Raw genomic sequence first — 20,333 nt, 5'->3', positions numbered from 1 at the left:
TATTAGTAGGCCTATTATTAATTAATTGAATAGCCCAAGCGGTATTCAACGGCCATTGACTTTGAGTTCTATCTATAGATTACTATATTGAGCAGGCTTAGCAAAAACAGAAACTGCCAAACCCTTTAATATTTATATCAAATGATTGTGATATATTGTATTAAATCATGTGGTTATGAAGATAAGGATCATCGAAATGAGAAGTAGGTAGTAGTAGTCTCATTCCATGATACCACTCTGTTTCATAGAGAATTACGAGTCTAGAGTAATATCTCTGTCAAAGATGACTAACCGTAACACGTGCCGTCACAGCATGCGGCGTCAATCATTGGCTGAATGGCGCGTGCATTGTTATATAAGACCATGGACGTGTATAAGACAGTACTGCTTCGGTCGGAATGCTGCCTTTTAGTCATTTTAATACCCATTTACACTAAATAGAAAATAATTTTTACCTACAAATACGTCAAACGCCTTTATTTATTTTTCCTATACATAAAAAAAATGTTTTAGAATTTAATTTGTCGCAGGAAAAAAGTTAATATTTCTGGCTCATTTAGTCGCATACAAATACGTCAAACGCCTTAATTTATTTTTCCCATACATAAAAAAAATGTTTTAGAATTTAATTTGTCGCAGGAAAAAAGTTAATATTTCTGTCTCATTAAGTCGCATCGATTTCATCCTTATCAGTGATTGTAGCGGCCTAGCGAAAAATTCACTGCTGATCAGTATGCCGTGATACGATTCATGAAGGTCGGTAGATGTCGCCACTAGTCTCTTAGCCCTTCACTTCCGACAGACAAAATCCAAAATGCTTCTTACACGGCTAGCACGACCCTTTTCGAGGAAATTCACCACAACTGCTGTGGCTAGAAGTGAATACCAACAAGAAGGCATTCCCGGCGCGGTAAACAAATTATTAGTTCATTTGAAGTTAAATCTGTTTTTGAAAACTACAGAAAATTAGTACTCGACAAGTGGACGAAGCAAGGTCGAATGTGTGACTTTCTTTCGTCTTTGCTATGTTTTGCCGCAGTGTGGTGGATTATCATTTTTAGGCTATAGACCGAACCATAGGGTTTACCTAGAAAAATACCACCGACAACTGGACGGTATATTAATTGGCTTCAACTTAGTGGCAAAACTATTCACGTCACAAGTATTTGTCCTGCCTCTCAATCTCACTCAGCTAACCATATTATGGCAGTGGCTCATTCGAGTGATTATTGACTCTAAATAAGTCTAATAAAAGGTCAGTAAGGAACTGGCTCACTAACCAGGAGGTCAGTGGGGTTTGATCCCAGTGTTGGCCGAGAATGTTCACCTGGGATTTTATAACATGGTTTTCCCTTGTCAGTGAGGCAGGAAGGAGAGAGACTGCCATTGCTTACATTAGTGTGCACGTAAAAGAACCCTTAACCTTAGCATGTGGAACTGCTGTCTAGTAGCCTAGTACAGCTGTCTAGGCAAAATGGCCATCTTCATTATCCATGTTGGTGTAGAAAAGTATGTAAGATAATTTACTAATTAAGTTATTGTATTTGTTAAAGGCTTCAAGCCCATTGGCATTTCATTCATGTGACAATCCTTGTCCCTTGTTTAGTAGTAGTAGGAATCACAGGTGTTCATTGGTAGGTTCATTTAACTCAGACATTCCTAATTTAATTAAACTGACAAATGTTTTAATTTCAGAATTTACCATTTAGTATCGCAAACAGATATAAATTGGCTGTTTACATGGCTCTGTTTTTCTGCAGTGGATTTTCAATGCCTTTCATTGTAGTACGTCATCAAATTTTAAAGAAATAAGAGCTTTTCAAAGAGACACAGAACATCTTGGTACTGGTAAGCTTTTATTAACTGTATGGTAGACTGGAATTCTCTATATTATGGTAGCTGACTGATTGTTCGCACAGTGGCTTATTGTTAAGATCCACTAGATCATACTGCATTCTGCAATCTTTCCAATGTAAAGTGAAGGTGAAAAATAAGACGAACTGAAATCTCTGTGTAACCTCTAACCTATTTTGTCCAGATTATTATATGTTGAGACTAATAAAGAAGTGTTGGTAGTTACAAGTGTGGTTTCAAGTTTTTATTTACAATAAACTTCGCATAAGTCAGATCTAAATGGACCAATTATATCCAAGTTACGCGAAGTTCCGAGTTAGCCGAAGACCTAGTTCAGTTCGCCCTGTCCTGTACAAAATAAAATCGGTTCCCAGTCAATTTTACTGGGCAACTTTTTACTGCTAAACGGTCATGTGTCAGTCTTATGAACGTCTGAACAATGTAAAGGAACATTTTAGTGAGAAAATAAAACCTTGCTTACCTCGCTAGAGTTGGTATGTGCAACACAACATGCTGTTAAACATGCGTCCCCTTCTGCTAGACGGCTTTGGTGGATTTACGTGGCTCAGCCATATAAGACGAAACAAAATTTAGGTAACCTGGGGTGGGGAAAAATTAGAATCGTTGAAAAGCTGAGAGACTTCAGTCAATTATTTCTTTGCCTAGCCCGATTACAATCAAATTTTTTCAAAAGTTCCAATTTCGTTTCGTCTTATATGGCAGAGTTGCGCAAATTTGTGCGCTGCCCTGTATTTGGATTTCAAGGCATCAGCCAGGCCGTTTGGCAGAGGGGGGACATATTTTTAACGGCATATTGTGAACATACTGATACTGCCGATCCGACTTAGGCAAAGGAAAAAAGCCGGAATTAGATCAAATGGACCAGACATTTTGATTCGAGTTGAGCGAAGATCCAACTTACATGTACGCGCAGAAATTTAATAAGAAAATCGTGCAAGATCAAAGGGTCCAAACAATTTTATCCGAGTTGAGCAAAGATCCGACTTGTGTGAGGTTTACTGTAGTTTTGATTCTGAAGAAATTTTGCTTTTATGTGCAATTAATTTGGTTTGTAAAAAATTGATGTTATCGTTTCTTATATTTTTCAGATGATGCATTTCAAGGTCATCATTACTTTTGGTAATCTTAATATTATGTGAATAGCAGAAAATATAATGTAAACTATTGAATAAAACCTGTTATAAAAAGTTTAAAGCAGTGTTATTTATTGGAACAAATCAAACTGATAATAATATGATTGTATTTATGGCAATAATAGAAATTATATTTATTGCATAGTCTTAATTATATGATACTTCATGTCTGATTCCTTCATAAATGAAAAAGTGCTTAGTTGTTGGCATAGTACACAAATTAAGGTTCGGTGTACAAAGTTGCATAGTGTACACAATATATTCCTTTCCCAAACTATTTGAATTCAGCTCTATGAAAATCCTCCCACACGTCATAAGTCACATATATTTTCCACCTGGAAATATATCCTGTTGTGCATTTTACTAGAAGTTAGTACCTGTGGGTCTATTATATGTTTACTTTTGGGAAATATTCCCCCTTTCTTTCCCTTATTGTTGAATTGTTTTCATTTTGAGTGAAAACTGTGGTGGTGCTCGATTGTCAGTCCAGAACCTCACGAATTGACAGAATTGCAATCCAGTGATACGGAATTCAGTCCTGTGACAGTTCTGCCAGTCCCAACAGCTGAGGTGGTGTGAGTAGAATCTTGACATATTTTACGTAACAAATATGTTTCAGCTGTCATGATTGGTTGAGATATTTTTTATGCAGATGGCACATGGGTTGTACTCCGAAATTCTCCTTTTCGCTCGATTGACACTATTTTTGGAAATGAGAGAATTTAATTCCGGAACGTTCATTTGAGTATCCCCTGTATGACTAGCCCACAGATCCATTGTTTTAAATGTCTGTATATTATGTCCTATACGTAGCTTTGTCTTGTGTGTTTGTTTATGTGTGGTATGGTCTTCCTGCACTTACTATCTGAACTTTGAGAAACAAAAGATGTTCACAAAACTAAAACACACCAAGTAATAAGACAGAACCAAAATCTGTGTTAGTAATACAAGAAAGTGATAGGTGGAATGCAATATACTGTTGGCACAAGAGAAATAGGCCAAACTTTTCTGAAAATTGTGTGTTTTCTTTCGTTTTTTTTCTCACAAAAGGTCACTGCACGGGCATCTTCCTCCATGAGTTATATTTACAACTACAGAATCCTAGAAATATGTTAAAATTTAATTATTATTTTTCTGATTTTTTGACACAAAAAGGAGGAAACTGCACAGGCATCTTCCTCTTATGCCATTAGTTGTAATTGTAACTACCATGGGCGTCACACAGGGCACCCCCCCCCCCCCCAATTGTTTTTCGGGGGGGGGGGGGGAGTCTGAATATACTTGGACCCCCCCAAAAATTTACATAGTAGGCCCAAACTCCTATTTATTTACAACAATTATTAGGATTACAGGCCCGGCGGAGGGGTGCTTTAGCCCCCCCCCCCCAATAATTTGGCCGCAAGTACTCTTTTCTCCAGGTTATTGCGGCCCCTGGACCCACGCCTATAAGGACCTAGGATGGAAGCCCCCCCCCCCCCCCAATCAAGAATTGCTTCCGCCGGCCCTGGATTATTAGTTAAGATTCTATCTTTATAAAACCTGTACATATCCCAATATGGTTTACATAGCTAAAATAAAACACAGAGAGAATCATCCTGGAAACATGTGTGAAGTGAAAAGTAACTGTGTTCCATAAAATTGTGTCTAGTTAGCCTGTCAGTATTTTGATAATTTTTTTCTGCCACCTATCAGAGTGAATCGCATGTAGGTTCCCAAAAACGTTATCGCCTAAACCAAATATTTATCGCCCGCTCAGCCAGCAACGTAACCATAATGCTTTGCATGCGGTGTCTTGGTAGACAGCATGGCCACATGGTGTTTTATATTTTTTAGGGTTTTAAAAAATGGGTTAGGGGTGCCCCCCCCCCCATATATATTTCACGGCTACGCCTCTGGCAGTGGCGGCGCCAGCCGTCGGTGATTGGAGGGGCAAAGTCCAAGGTTAAGGGGGCAAAGGCACGAGCTTCAACTAGGGGTAGGGGGCCTCCCCCAGAAAATTTTGAAAAACAGGTTGCCGAAAATGCAGTCTGACAGTATTTCAGGCACTGATCGATGAGGTAAAGTGTCAAACGAACGGACTTGCGAATCACGACGAAGCCCACTTACGAGCGTCAAAGTAGGGAGTCTTCCCCAAAAAAATTTTGAAAAATAGACTGCCTGAAATGCTGTCTTACAGTATTCCCAGGCACCGATCGCCGAGATAAATAGATCTGACCGGATACCGTCCGTCGCCTGATTACTAGCTTATCCGACTAGAGAACAAAATGTCAAACAAACGGACTTGCGAACCTCAACAAATTCCCCTTGTGAACGCAAAAGTAGCGAGTTCATTGGGGACCTCGCCAAGAAAATTTTGAAAAATAGACTGTCGGAAATGCTCTACAACATGCAAGTTTATGACTGAGTGGGGATGTGGGGTTTATTCACCGTAGAAGGTATTGATTACCGAAACGTATCACAAATACTTTTTTTTATTTTCTAAAATTATTGGGGGGGGGGGGGGGTTAAACAGAGGGCAGAACAGATTATGGGGGGGGGGGGGGGCTGGCGCCGCCATTGGCCTCTGGTAACTACAGAATCCTAAAAATATGTTAAATTTAATTAATTGTTGCATAATTTTTGACCAATCTACGTCACTGAAATATAGTACATGAATATGGACAACTAAATGGAATGAAATGAAACACTTGAAATTTGTATGCATTGTCCACATCAGTGAAATTGAGAAGCCTATTGGGTTTCAATAATTGTTATTGCTAGAGTTATTGCACTTGCTCAATTAATAGAATCTTGTGGATATGCTCCAAGAACATATTATGATCACCTGCCAAATCTTGTAGGTTCCTCCCATTGCTGAAGACCCTTACGTGCAAGCGAATTGGTAAAATAAAATTGAATCATGTTCGTTCCATAATTATCTAGTATGTGTCGAGTGGAAATCCCATTTCTCTCTCTCGGATGACTTTTAAACTGCTATGGGTGTATAATTTATCTGGCAACCTATCTTAGTTCAAATGGAACCCAAAACCAACATTGATCGGCAGGTATTAAACTGCAATAATTTTGTAGAATTTTTCCATTCCAGAAACTATTTGGAAACATGACATCAAATACTGGACTCTGTACTTGGAAACATTACATCAAATAAAGGATTTGAAATCAGTGGGACAAAACATGTATTTTTGGTGAATTTGGGAAATATTGTGCTATTAAAAGGGATTAAAATACAGATGTGACGTCATCCTTTGATGGATGTTGGCATATCATTATTTCAAATAATGGTACAGGCAATGTGCCAAGCATACATTATTTATAGTAGTTACAATTTTGGACCTGTGCAAAGCACATGCAAGTGTCTGTATTTTAAGTTGTTTAATGGTCTCCAGCTTAAGACATTGCGTAATATATTGAAACAACAACTTGTGACGAAGGTCAATTACTTAATGTATTGCTCTCAACCATTAAACCACACGTAATATGGACCATATCACAATAGTTCAGAGGAGGGGTTAAGAAAACAATGCTAGAATCTATTCAAATACTTTATTTGTACATTATGTGTTCCTTTATACAATTATGTACCAGAAGCTTACAGCAAATGATATGTACATTCTATGATATGAAGGTCTCGACTATATTACAAGGCATATACATGTAATAAATATAAATATGTTCACAGGTATTCAAATGTCCATTCATTCTGTGGATGACTAAAACTTATGTTAAAATAAAAACTATGATATATAAATATTTTGATCAATGATGGAGTTGGGCATTCTCAGAACTCCATTGCATTTTGCCAATACAAACATTTCTAGGTGACTGATATTGAATTAGCCAGTTTTCAAATATATAATGTTAAAGGAGCTAAGTCGCTAATATTTGGGACCTAGAAATTGACACAAATGGATCACAACGAATACAATAATGTAATATGAATGTATATAAATTGATTTACATTCAATCGTTTCTATTTTTACTTTAATTTCTAATCAGTTAGGCTCAGCGAAATACGCCAGTATTCTGGTTTTTCCAGTCTACGCTGATAGTATTTAGTGGGCATGCGCTCCAGATAAGAATATAGCGTCACCGTTTGATATGACTTGTGGAATATGCCTAACCTCGTTTTTCGAGTCCCTTATTACAAATAGCACTGAAACGCATTATGGTACACGATTTGTGTACCAATTGTAAAATGTTTATTTTGTCTTAAATATTGGATATCAGAAGGTTATCTTTTCCCAGTAAGATCACAACATCAAGGTTGATTTAAAGTGACAAATAAATCGTGTTTTCAATGTCGAAGATTTTGGATGATATTGAGTTAGAGATTTAGCTATTTTAAATAATAAATAACTGTTGACATTTCTTGTAATGACACATAGCTATTGAAATATCTTACACCCTCATTATTCATGAACAAATCACTATCAGTGACCAAGAGCAGTCATCTGTAGCAATTTACAATGGGTTTTGAGTATGTGGCTGGAGAAGAAAAAAAACAAAAAAACTAAGACCATGCATAAAATGTCAACTACAATTGCACTCAAGTCCCACACATAAATTAAATCATTCACACACTGCACATCAATATAGTTAGTTGCTAAGAAATTATTTAACTATATATGTACACATTTTCGTTCTAACTGAAAGTTTGAACAGGGTCTGGCACAGTGATATTATTTTTAAGTCTGTTGGTGGTTAAATATAGAATCCCTGTACTCACTATATGATAAATAACCCTATAATCAGAATAAATACATATCAAACATCTATGAAAAGGGGTTTAATGTCCTATTTTTCTGTACCAAAAAAGGCAAATGAAGTGTGGATTATGCTGACAAAAAAAAAAACAAATTAGATATTGTCTGTGAAATACAAATGACAATTAGCAGCTTTAATCAGTATAATAAATAGTCCTAAAACACTTTTGATGGTAACTGTGTGGAGTACAGAGTTACTATCAATTTATACCATAAAAAACCTCTTGATAGAAAGCTCAGCAGGTAATGGCTAACTTTGGTTGATTAGAATGCTAATGAGATTTACAAAAAAAATAGATAAAGCCTCTAATTAATACAAATGTACAAATCTTAAAACCCCAATGTTCAAGAAGACTAATCATCAATTTCATTATTTAACACAATTAAAGAGCTGTATAGTGTTCTTTAAATGGTATTTTTTGAGATTTAAACAAAACACATAGCCTTATATGTCATGTCATCGTGTCCTCGCTGTTTATGCATAGAAACCGATGATCATTTATTACTTCACTTAATATATATTTCAAGTTGAAACAGATGGTGGTGTAAAATCAACAGAAAGTAATGATACTTTAGATGGCCATAACACACATTAGGACTGATATTAATATAATTTCTGAACTAATATGCTTTCTGGCAAGACCTCTTTTTATTGTTTATGATCTGAAATTCAATATTAGTCTAGGAATCTGTGGCTTTAAGAAAATTCCAATGTCACCTGTCACTACAAATACTGATTATAGGAATTTGATAAAATTGGCAATTACTGATCAAATTTGGATGAGTAATGTGTTTTTGTACATGTTATATATAAATGAATATTAATTAGTATGTTTAATTGTGCACCTAATTACAGTTTGTAACATTATTAATAAATGCCATGGTTAGGTGTAATGATATATTTATTCATTGTACTGTAGACTTAGTACAAAATATTCATGCTTGTAATACTAATATAGATGATGTACTATATATGTTATGAATTAAGCCATGCAAACTTTGCTACCACTTTATACAATAAGAAATGGTTCGAAAAATAAACTGGAGCTGTTGCCACCATGGCACGTTTCACGGGGCATTCATAAACCTTATGTCATAATATTCAAACAATGTGAAATTGAGGTCAATACAAAATAAGATACACAAAGGTGTCTATATAGACCATAAATGTCTTCTGAACACATTTACATACTTTAAATCGCTTAAATTTGCTTGTAATTTAAAATCACTGTATATTAAAACATTGTGTTGTAGCCTTCTTAAATATTATTTTTTACATTACTAGAAATTTAAAGGGATTTAAGTTTTGTTGCGAAAGTTTTTTTTATTAAACACCTTAAGTTTATATACCTAAATCTTTTTAAAAAGATACATACATACTGTCACCATGTACATGTACTGTATCCACATTACAACATGCTTTGTGTAATGGGACCTGTTCCACAAAGCATACACAAGGCTTAATCACACTGAACATTTTATGATACAACTCTACTGAATTCACGTGTATACAGCTTATGTACACTTCCTGAAACAGGATCCTGGTCTAAATCTTGAAACACAGTATTCCTTGATAAAAATTGTAAGAATTTAACTTCTTTTAATTTTATATGTAATAGATCCAAAGCTCCTACTGGCAACTGGATAGTTTAATTACTTTGATTGCACATGATCTAAACTAATCTAAGCATACATATTTCAACCAATGACTTTCAATGTATGATACTTTATTACCATCCATTACATTATTACAACTGCATACTATTCATCATAGAAACATTTATTCTACACATACATACGTATGTATACAATTTATGAAATACAAAAAAAAAATCTTCATATGAAATATTGGAATGAATAATACACAAGTGTATAGAAAGCTATTTGTATGAGTTGCTACAGTATAAATATAACATAATAGTTTATCAGATACAAAGGTGTTCTAGATTCTAGAACAAAAACAAAACACATTCAAAATATAGTCAACAATACTGTTGAATTCCATTGTTCTTTTAAAAAAAAAAAAAAAACTAAGTGTGGACTACTGTCACTGTTATATAACATAAATATTAATATCTCTTGATTTGTTCCGAGAACAGCAGGATCTATTCCGTTTGCACATGATACACTGTTACATTCCTGCCCATTCACAATTTGAAGAATGTCCTTATTTCGTTAACACTGTATGTTTAGTCTCCATGTCTTCCCAGAAAAACAGGTAGCTGAGTAATATCATTTCACATAACAAAATCAAAATTCCAAAAAGCCGCAAAAGTAGATCTATGCCTACATAGATATGGACACAGACATCACAATCTGTCCACATGTGTTTACTGCTAAATCCTAGCTACACAGTGCTTTTATCTCCCATATAGTCTAATCACTAAGTCTAATTGTAGTTATAAATGTGTCTGAAAAATAGAAAGAAAACATTAGTTACATTTAATAGAAAAACATTACCATTAAGATTAAGCAATTTATAATACCAAATCATGATTCAATTCATGCATAAATAAAAGACATCCCATATTTGTGTCGATTTTTTTTCAATTTTTAACAAGAGCAGATGACTACAAGTACAATTTGTCTCTGAGATGCACAAACAAAATGCAAATATATTACCAATGTTAAGACAGTAGAACACTATTTTTTGGTATTTCAATCATTTATTTTCATATAAATTGTGTTGGTTTAAAAATTAGCTGTATCAACTGGCTGTAATCTAATAATAATCTAAATGTACCAGTACTGTTAAAAGATAATTAATGTGCAGGAACATGTTTTTTTTCTTTTGATCCCATCTGAACAATTAAAAAATTCTTGCCAGGATTACCATCAACTTAAATTACTAGAATAAAAATCCTGTGTGAATGTTCTTCTTAATGTACAGTGGCATTTAACTTTAATTTAGTGAAGAATGGAAGTTGGCTCATTAACTCAATACTTTGGTCATTGTGAGACTAATATTTTTTAATGCTCATGTTTGCACTCTGAGGAGCAAAAGTTGCCCAGTCAAGCCATGTTTCGGACCATTCTTCTTTGAATTATAACTGACACAGGATCTTTAATGTGCACTGCTTATTTGTACACAGGACATTCAGAAGCCCAAACGAATATACACTTTCCTTGTCATCCTCGCATGCGCTAACCCTGACAACTGGGAACCAGCTTAAAAAATCCGAAACCAGGACATTCTACTTGTGGGTCATTGCAGCCCTCGTAAAGAAGAGGAACAATTCTTTATGTTGGTAACCAAACAAAATTTTTATAGAATATGGGAATGATAGAACATTTTACTTTGATGTTCATCAAAATATGGTATATCAAAATCAGGTAGCAATTGCATGCATCCAAATATATTTACAATCATTTACATAATTTAACAAATTTACTAGTTAGGAAAGCAAGAAGAAATATCTAAACTTATTAATATTTGTGAACTTATACTCTTATAGCTGTCTAACAGTGACTATAATATGCTAGTAAAACTCCTACTACTATTTTTGTTAAGCTCCAACTACTAAAACTATCCACTGAATAACAAAATATTCCCACAAACAAAAAAAAAGTTCTTTTGTAACATCCTTAATTTTCTTCATAAATTGTTAGTTGTTGTAAACATATCAGTGATGTCATCAGACAAAATTAATCTGATTTTCTACTGGAAATAACCGCAAGTTTAGTGGTAAGAGTTTTAGAATTGTTTATTACTCAGTTTTGGCTCAAACAAAGTTAAAATTTTACAAAGTAAACTTATGCTCAGAAAACAAGCCAACAGTGTGGCTGATGTCACCTGCCTCAATCCCAAAATAAACAGATGAAACACTTGCATATTTATCTTTTATAAAGCATTAAGCAATCACTCTGCTAAACCTGAACAAAATATGCTCATTATCAAACTTCGTCATGGTATTGATAGAAAAGTTTCATCACCTCCCCTCGATTAGAATGACAAAGCATCAGAATCACAAAGCATCGACAAATCATATTGATTAATCTCTTGCTTAGCCTTAGCAGAAAATGTTCATCACTGAACTCAGTCAAGACTTTCATCTAATGAACATCTACACCAAGTTGGAATATTCTACCTCACAGATATTGTGTTCCAAAATATGATAGACAGGCAGATGGATGCATCCATTTTAATAGTCCCATACTTCCTCCAAAAGGTGGAGGACAAAAATGTTAATACTACATGTATAATGATCTACATCCAAACAATTACACTCACACCACAATACCCATTCTTCCAAAATATTTTATACATGCAATCATATTCAATTTACACCTGGCAAAATCTCTTACTTAACGAGTAAACAACATGTACACACAAATTTCCCGCCTTAAACATTAACAAATAACAAGTAGAGTAATTCACACATGTGTAGGCATTGTATTCCAATATAATTTTAATATGAAATTAGAAATGACAGAAGAGAAGAAAAGAGTTTTATTATCAGAAAAGACTATGCTTTGAATTGCATAATTCAGATGTAGCTACATGCAGAACAAAAACAAGAACAGTATTATTTTTATTTTATTACAGCATCCACCCCAAAATCTGGTTTTAATTCTGAATAAGAATGTCATTCCATGCACAGCAACAATCAAACAACAAACACCATGCAAAACAATATCTAATAATCAACAATAAATTCAAGCTTTCGTTTTAATTTAGAGAATTTTGTAGAATCATCATCCTAGCCAAGACAGATATACTAGCTTCAACTCTATTTAAATATGTTTACCTGTATTCTATATAACAATGCTTGATTGATGATGTGTTACACATTGAAGCTCAAACATTTTCTAATAAAGGTCAAAAACAATATACCTGAGTTTATGGTTACATGACGGACCATATTTAATTACTCATTTCCATCCTATAAATCAGTCTTGGCGACATGGTGGGATTTTCTGCAGACCAATTTCAACATAGAAATTTTGGTATCTATAACTGTCCGAATTGACATTATTTTCAAGAACCTTACTCAGTAATTAATGAGTGAAATAGGATTTAACCTCCTAATTTTCTTCACCATCCCTTTATTTTGGGAGCTAGTAACCATAAACACAGGCATTTTTTTTCCTGGCCTAATCCTGCTAGTCTTTATAAACTACAAATCATTTTTATCTATTTTTGAAAAGCATGATTTTGCAATTAATTGATTACACATGGTTCCAAACATCTTCAATCAAGCAAAACAATTGGTTAATATCTGGTTTCTATTACCCCTAGTCTATTAATCAAAGCATGTATTCTAAGATGTTACAAAGAAGAGAAAGTACATGAATTATTTATATAAGACCCTATTACCTGCAGAATATCACTGAAAGAAAGGAGATAAAAAAAAAAGACAAAAATAAAATCAAAGTGTTAATAATTCAAATCAAAAGTATAATCAATGCAATAAAAATGCAGTAATACATTATTCTAGTAAGCAAAGCAATACAAAAAAAGACAGAAGTTGAAAAAATAAAAAAAGACAAACTGACATTTTGGGCAGATGGGTAAAGTGAAAACAAAAATTATTCTTTCATCTATTTGGCAATATAAAGTGCCCGAAATCTAATAAAAAAAAAACTAATTTTACTTTACTTTTAATTGAATACCATGAATTTGTACTGAACCGACTATTTAATAAAAACATTTTGTCTGGGTCACTCTACTTTGTGAGCCATTTTTCAGGCATCGATTATTATTTGTGAATGCAGCTGCAACAGTCCGATTGGATGGTTGGAAAAACAATTGGAAACTTTGAAGTTGTTTAACTCACAGGCTAGAATGGCAGAAAAACGCATTTGCAGCTCTTAAATTTTACAAATTTTCTCGGGTAGGCGAGGCCCCCCTATCCTGCGACCATTTATTTTAAGGTTGTTTGGGATTCAGGTCAGCCTTGTAGACTATATTGGACACATTGAAGTTGATGTGTTCCCGGGTTGAAATAGCAGGAAAATGCGTTTGCAGCATTTAAATTTGAAAAATATTTCTCCCGACAGTCCTACAATCGTGGACTGTAAACGATTGGTTGGTTGATTGGAATTCGAGTCAGCCTTAAGTTAGGCTTTATTAGACCACTTGCTGCATTCACGGGCTGCAGGAAAACGTTTTTGCTGCCGCCGTCAGTAGTCTGTAACCCGAAATATTTTCAGGCATTCCAGGTTGTCTCATTAACATTCATCAAGCCTGTATGCCTATGATATCAATGCAACTTATATAGGACCAGAGTAATTTTTTGTGTCGTTGGAATACTTTAGCTATAGAACTTTTTTTTGTCTCATTAATGGATCTCAAGATATAAAAAAAATCTGGAACAGTTAACAGAATGCTAACATGTAACAACAAATTCTAACATCAAAGTAACAGTTTTTTACTGAAGAATAATTTTAATAAGGAACAAATAATTTTTTTTAACAATCACTTACACTATTATCAAACATTTTTTTAGGTTAGGAAAATAATTTTCTCCATGTGGGGCTTAAAGAATATGTACTAAAAATAAGTTATGTATTTTAAAGTATGTGTGCAAATTGAATAAAATAAAATAATAAGCTTATTAATAACATAATCAAAAGTTACATAAGAATTTCCAAACTTTGGTAGAATTCACCGGTTTTAATGATTGCAAACATTTATTGCTACAAATTTTCAGTTCCTCCATGAACCGTCCAATTAGCCAATCAAAACTTTTATAGATATGTACTTTCTTCCAGCACATTTTCATCCAAGTTATCATTATTTATTTTAACTGGTAGATATGGTGAAATCAAACTAGTTGATCCTGGTAAAAATATACCTGAACCATACGATGGTTTGGGTTTTAAATCTGGCACTGACTGAGACTCTATTATTTCAAGTTCTTTTTCCTTATCACCTTGTGTTCGACTATTCAAGATAATAAATTCAGAACTTTTGTTGGTATATTCTGATGAATACGAGCATCTTTTTTGTTGAGGTTTAACATGGTGTGTACTATAATTAGTAGAGTTTGTAAGATATTCTGATTTTCTATCTACCACTTTTGTTTGAAGTTTAGATGAATGTTTATTAGCATGCAAGACAACATCACCATCACCAGTGACAGAAAGCTTGAAAAATATACGAAAAAATAAACAAAACAAATGGACGAGTTAAGACAAAACATAGCAAAACAGTAGGACATGTAAAGATTTTAGATGGAAATCGCAGAAGAAAAAAGAAGACAATAGAAAAATATATAAAGAGGCTTATCAAGTCAAATTTGTTGGTCTTTAAAATTGCTGGAAATGCAACAAGAAGCACTGAACTTTGTATTAAGTAGTGATTTAGATTTACATTAATTCAAAACAATATCAAGATGCAATGGGCAGCAACCCAGTAATTAACATACACTTCTAGTCCTGATAATTATCATAGGGTATGACTGCAAATATTAAATGCTCAGCTAAAATGTCTTTTCTATTGAACAAATGTGAACACTGGTAGAGGAGAATGTCTTTAATATTGATTAAAGATCTTTTCTATTGAATAAATGTAAAAAAAAAAAATTGTACCAAGTCCTAATACCTCTAGTCAAAATACTTCTAATGAAAAAGTCAAATGTAAACATAGGCTGCCAGGCAACAAAACATACTCCCATGCGACCCGCCAGCAGCTAAGTCGTCCATACAGTTATGAGCTACTTAACTCATAAATATTTCACAAAAATCAGATAATTAATGCCTCTAAACTAAGATTTCGTAACAATGGGATGTTGAAAATCAAGACGTCTTTCTTTGAATAGAATAGACAACCAATAGGTAGGAAATGCTCATCATCAAACTTAGTCAAGGTATTGATGTGATGAAACTATACATCAAGTTTCAATGGAATCAAAGTTATTGTGTTTAAAGTCTTGACCATCAAATTTTTATCACAGGGCTAAACAGGGCATCAACATAAAACTGGGTCAAATAATGGAGGTATGTAATGTGTCAAATGCCAAATGTTTTATTGCCTGTTGCTAGATTGTTGCACAATAGAATGAGAGTTTAGCAAGTATTTAACATAGGCAATCATACCCTTTAATATAATAAAACATTTGTTGATCAAGGATTAGAACTTTATTCTTGTAATTTATGAACTGTTGTGAGTAGGGCTGCAACGATACACTAACCTCACGATACGATACCTATCATGGTATGGACCTCACGATACGTATCACAGTATTTTTTATCTGTCCAAATTTACTTAAAAAATAAAAATAATTACATAATATTTAATGGCGACACCTCAACATTATTAGCCACAGCTTTTCCATCTGGCCTATTTTATCCAAAATGTTTCCATATCCGTGATTTGTGGTTCAATGGAGGCGAATGTTTCATAGCCGGAAGCCATCTTTCCTCCTTGTCACATGAACTACAGTGGGCCATAACTCTGCATGATACTTGAGTATCGGCAGGAAACGGACGGTTAAAAAAAAATCGTACCGTGTTTTCCAAAAAGTGGTACAGAACTTAAAATACTGTGAACCGAACTGTGACATGTATACCGTAGTATACCATCTCGCTGTATAGTGTATATCGTTGCAGCCCTAGTTGTGGGTATGAAAAGTAATGTATCAAATCATGCATTTTTTCCCTCAAATCTTTATCAATTAAATAAACATGCATTATGCAAGAGCAAAATCTGCCTATTGCAGGTCTTTCTTTACGCCTGAAATGTTATATAAACTATTAATTACTGTCTGGACCTCCCTATTTTCTAAACAGATTTCTTTGATTATGAACGAACTATGTAACTTTGGATTATAAACCTACCTGCGTGTTTGAAGTCAACTCCGGTTAAATAAAATCCATTGCGCAAATAAATATCCCAATGAATAAAAAAGTTCTCTCTTGAAAATTTTGCAATGTTTACTTATATTTTCGACTGAGTACAAGACAACACTGCTTTCGTCATGTGTTGGGCGAAACCAATGAGGCTGTTGCTGGGGTGGTTTAACTTTGACAGAGAGTTTGACAACCACGTGTTGCAATGAAAACAAACCGCGATCGTTTCGATCGTTTGATTGACGAAAAATATCAACAGAAAGCAATTACATAGAAGATTTATATGGAAACCATTGATGGCCAGTCTACCAAATTGTATTCACAATGAAAATATCAATGATTGTACAGTTACTCGTAAAAATAAAGTCATATATAAATTAAAACTTTCCTATTTTCTTTATATTATAGATAATCTAACAAACAACATGGGTACAATTTTAAAGCCTGTTTTTGGGCCGCATTTGTGTTCAAAAGAAAAATTCTCTCATCCGACTTATCAAATAATTTTAAAAAACAAAATATTTCAAAAGAAAATCTATAAACTCGGATTTTACTAGAATATAAAAAGATGATAACAAAATAAAGGGATACGGGCAGTTACATGAGTCAACGCCCAAACTCAATATCGAGCCAAGACTGATAGCTTATACCTTGAATTTTTGTATATGTACCGCAAACCCTTTCTTTGTGGCATGCGTGCACCAGTGATGGGATTTTGCCCGTATATTCCGGACTTGTCCGAATCTTTTTTTCCAAACGCCCAAAATTGTCCGATCGGGAATATGCCCAATCGGACATCAAGACATGGTGAATAATATTCAAAATTCCGAAATTAATATAGTTTACTGAGTGTATAACTACCACTCAACCCGATTATCGTCGATAATACGCTGGGTTTATTAGGTAATTAAGTGATCAACGTATTTATCGTGTTATACCGTCGAGCGCGGCACGAATATTGCTTAACATATTATTAGGCAGTGCTTACTATGAAGCCGTGTGATGAGTCACGTAGGCTATTAGTCTCTATTATCCAGAAAAATATTCTACGAATATGTTGAAGACTAGGAGTTCTGGGTGACCGAGACTAGTACGCACCCAGCAAAATAACAAAAAGGGGAGGGGCTACCAATAGCTATATGAGCAGAAATTCTTACGTATTTGTAGTCGTCAATCATTCTGCTGTGTTGCCTATGATGCCTGTCACTCTGTCGTGACTATCAAAGAGTGTTATTCGCTGAAGTTAGCTATGCCTGTTTACAAGTGATTTAACTATTTCGGAAGTTCTGCATTCATTTGCTGCCGTATAAATGAAGACATGTAATTCTAAAGGAATATTATGGTTGTGAATTTGATGCCGAAGCAGGATCGGCAAGCTTTCATTCAACATATCACGAAAATGCTTAATTTTGTAGGACATTTACTGACATAAATTTGAATGCCGAACGGGAATTAAGTGTGAAAAATAGCGAGGTCACCAATTTTTATTACGTACGGGATTTGAATATTTTGTTTTTAATTGTGGTATGAATTGAATACTGTACGGGAATTAAATATGAAAAATAGCGAGGTTCACCTATTTTTAATACGTACGGGATTTGAATATTTTGACGTGACTTTTAATTGTGGTACGAATTCGTCTGCTTAAATAACGATAAGAGTTATGCCCCTTTATTTTCGGTAAAATGTCCGACAAATAAAATTTTGAAATCCCATCACTGGCGTGCACCCCTTTATATGAAATGATCTCTCCCGAAGAGTGACGTAATCGGGCTCCATTTTGGTATTGCCCAATGTCAAAAGTTTGTGGGAGTTAAATTTTTCAAGAGAGAAATTTTTTATTTATTGGGATATTTAATTGTGCAGTGGATTTTATTTAACCAGAGTTGATTTCAAACACACAGTTAAGTTTATAATAACCAAAGTTAAATAGTTTGTTCACAATTGAAGAAATCCATTTAAAAAATCAGAAGGTTCAGAATCAGACAGTAGACATTTATCAACGTGACAAGAACATAATCAAGTTTCGATGCCTTCAGATAGGTTCGATTTTAAGTAGATTAGAATGGTTAAGTCATTTAATGATTTAATCTAAAAATGGTGAAGCAAGACTAAGCTTTGAATAACCAGCAAGGTTGTTACAATCTGTGCACACATCTTGTCAAACCTTCAAAGGCTAATATCTTCGCTCAGAATAAAGTAATTTGAATGAAATTTTCAATATATCCATTTTGCATTATCTATTTTTGAGTTATTATAGCAAGAATGACCAGCTCCTTATCTAAATCTTACATAATATATCTGTAAGTCAAAAAAATCACAAAAAGGTTTTTAACACAAGATCAATCCTTGGTTTAAAGAATAAAGTTTCAAATTGTCACAGGGTAGATGTTAATATGTTACATGCAATGTTCATCAGTTGGTGTTTTGAATGATAAACGAGCAACAAAAAGAGAAGTGACTTTTCCTCAACAAAATGTGTACAAAATTGTCAATAAATTCATGCTTAATTCAATCAAATTATACAATTATTGCAGGCTGGATTTAAGCCAGAAATATTAAACTCTGCAAAACTATTGGCACTTTATTATTGTAGGATTTAATATGTAGCAATATTTCAGTGAGCCTTACCACTTCTTCCTTTTCTGTATGAACATTAGATGACACTTGTTGTTCTAGAGCACTGGAATATGATGCCTCACTGCTGCTTGCTTTTTTGGAAGGGGAAGCTTTTTCTGGACTAAGAGAGGCTGGTGACAAGCCTGAATCTGTATTTGTAGTAAAATCTGTAAAAAAGATACACCATGTTAGGATAGATTTTATCAAAACCTTACACACTTATTTTCAGTTGTTAACTAGGCATGTACACCAGTTACTATCTTATAACAAAAGATATATTATGACCGTCACTTGGACTTGGATCAACTGCTAGAAAATTTATTGACATCCATGTTCAAGCACTACTCCTAATCAAAGAATGCGCTTAAGTCAACATCCATCCTACCAGATCTTTCAATATGGCATGCCGAAGTTTGAAAATGGTGATTGTTTTATTAACCCTTTCTGAGCTAATCATGACGATTGTCGGGATAATTTTATAGTCTGTCAGAGCGGCACCCGACGATAGTCGGGAACTTTATTTAATTTGGTTTACTCCCCTGTAAAATCATGGTTTTAACCTTAGATGGTGTATAACACGAGTTTTTATTACGAGGGGGTTTCCCCTATTGACGGAACAACCATCAATAGTCAGAACAGCCGAGGAATGGCGTCCTTCACAACAAAAAGACTTCGGCTGAATCCCGATGCCGATGACGTCACGTCTATATTGGTTTCGGGTAGTGACTATACTATTAGTGGGGACTCTTCTTTTGATGAAAATTCAGAGGTTTGTCACAAAGTAAAGACACAAAAAAAAGGAAGACTTCTCCGGAGGAAATTATTCGTCTGCTTTTATACAGTCGCGCACGTAGATCGCTGCCGATATAAACGTATACGATATGGTCAAATTGGTTACCATGGCAACACTAATGTGAATATTTCGGTATATATTAATGTTATTTTCCAAATATTTAATTTATTTTTATTTTATTGTTAATAAAAACTTGTTACTGATGATTTTATATTTGTATTGTCTACCACAAAATTGTCAATACTGCTCGTTTATATTTTATTATTTTTAGAAAAAAAACATTATTATCACAATTTAGTGACTTTTCCCCAAAAACCTATACTATTCTTACAAAAGAGATATCTATCATGGTAATAA

At 34.1% G+C, this 20,333-nt stretch overlaps 2 protein-coding genes across 5 annotated transcripts in view; one reads left to right on the top strand and one right to left on the bottom strand.

Moving 5' to 3' along the window:
* Positions 1-738: 738 nt before the first annotated feature.
* LOC126815222 (cytochrome c oxidase subunit 7C, mitochondrial) lies at positions 739-3,069 on the top strand. Its single transcript, XM_050540780.2, has 3 exons — positions 739-910; positions 1,696-1,848; positions 2,964-3,069. Exons 1-2 carry the CDS (start codon positions 815-817, stop codon positions 1,810-1,812), a joined length of 213 nt encoding a protein of 70 aa, XP_050396737.1. The 5' UTR covers positions 739-814; the 3' UTR covers positions 1,813-1,848; positions 2,964-3,069.
* Positions 3,070-6,536: 3,467 nt separating this feature from the next.
* The window catches only part of LOC126815461 (phosphatidylinositol 4-phosphate 5-kinase type-1 alpha), a 50,413-nt gene continuing 36,616 nt past the window's right edge, over positions 6,537-20,333 (bottom strand). For 3 of the 4 annotated variants that reach the window (XM_050541114.2, XM_050541117.2, XM_050541116.2), the window contains 2 exons: positions 19,196-19,350; positions 6,537-10,182 (listed from right to left, as the gene is read on the bottom strand). In XM_050541114.2, the coding sequence (XP_050397071.1) occupies positions 10,171-10,182; positions 19,196-19,350 (167 nt within the window). In that variant the 3' untranslated portion in view covers positions 6,537-10,170. Of the gene's footprint in view, positions 10,183-13,088; positions 13,102-19,195; positions 19,351-20,333 lie in introns of all 4 variants that reach the window. The other variant, XM_056099376.1, reaches the window with a different exon arrangement.

This window comes from Patella vulgata, chromosome 3 (genome assembly GCF_932274485.2).
Source record: "Patella vulgata chromosome 3, xgPatVulg1.2, whole genome shotgun sequence".
NCBI lineage: Eukaryota > Metazoa > Mollusca > Gastropoda > Patellidae > Patella > Patella vulgata.
This window is presented reverse-complemented; position numbering and strand designations above follow the sequence as displayed.

Bases quoted from the DNA above. Each gene is read 5' to 3' on its own strand.
- LOC126815222 (XM_050540780.2), top strand. From the start codon at position 815: ATGCTTCTTACACGGCTAGCACGACCCTTTTCGAGGAAATTCACCACA. The intron at 911-1,695 runs GTAAACAAATTA...TTTTAATTTCAG, and splicing joins AAGAAGGCATTCCCGGCGCG to AATTTACCATTTAGTATCGC.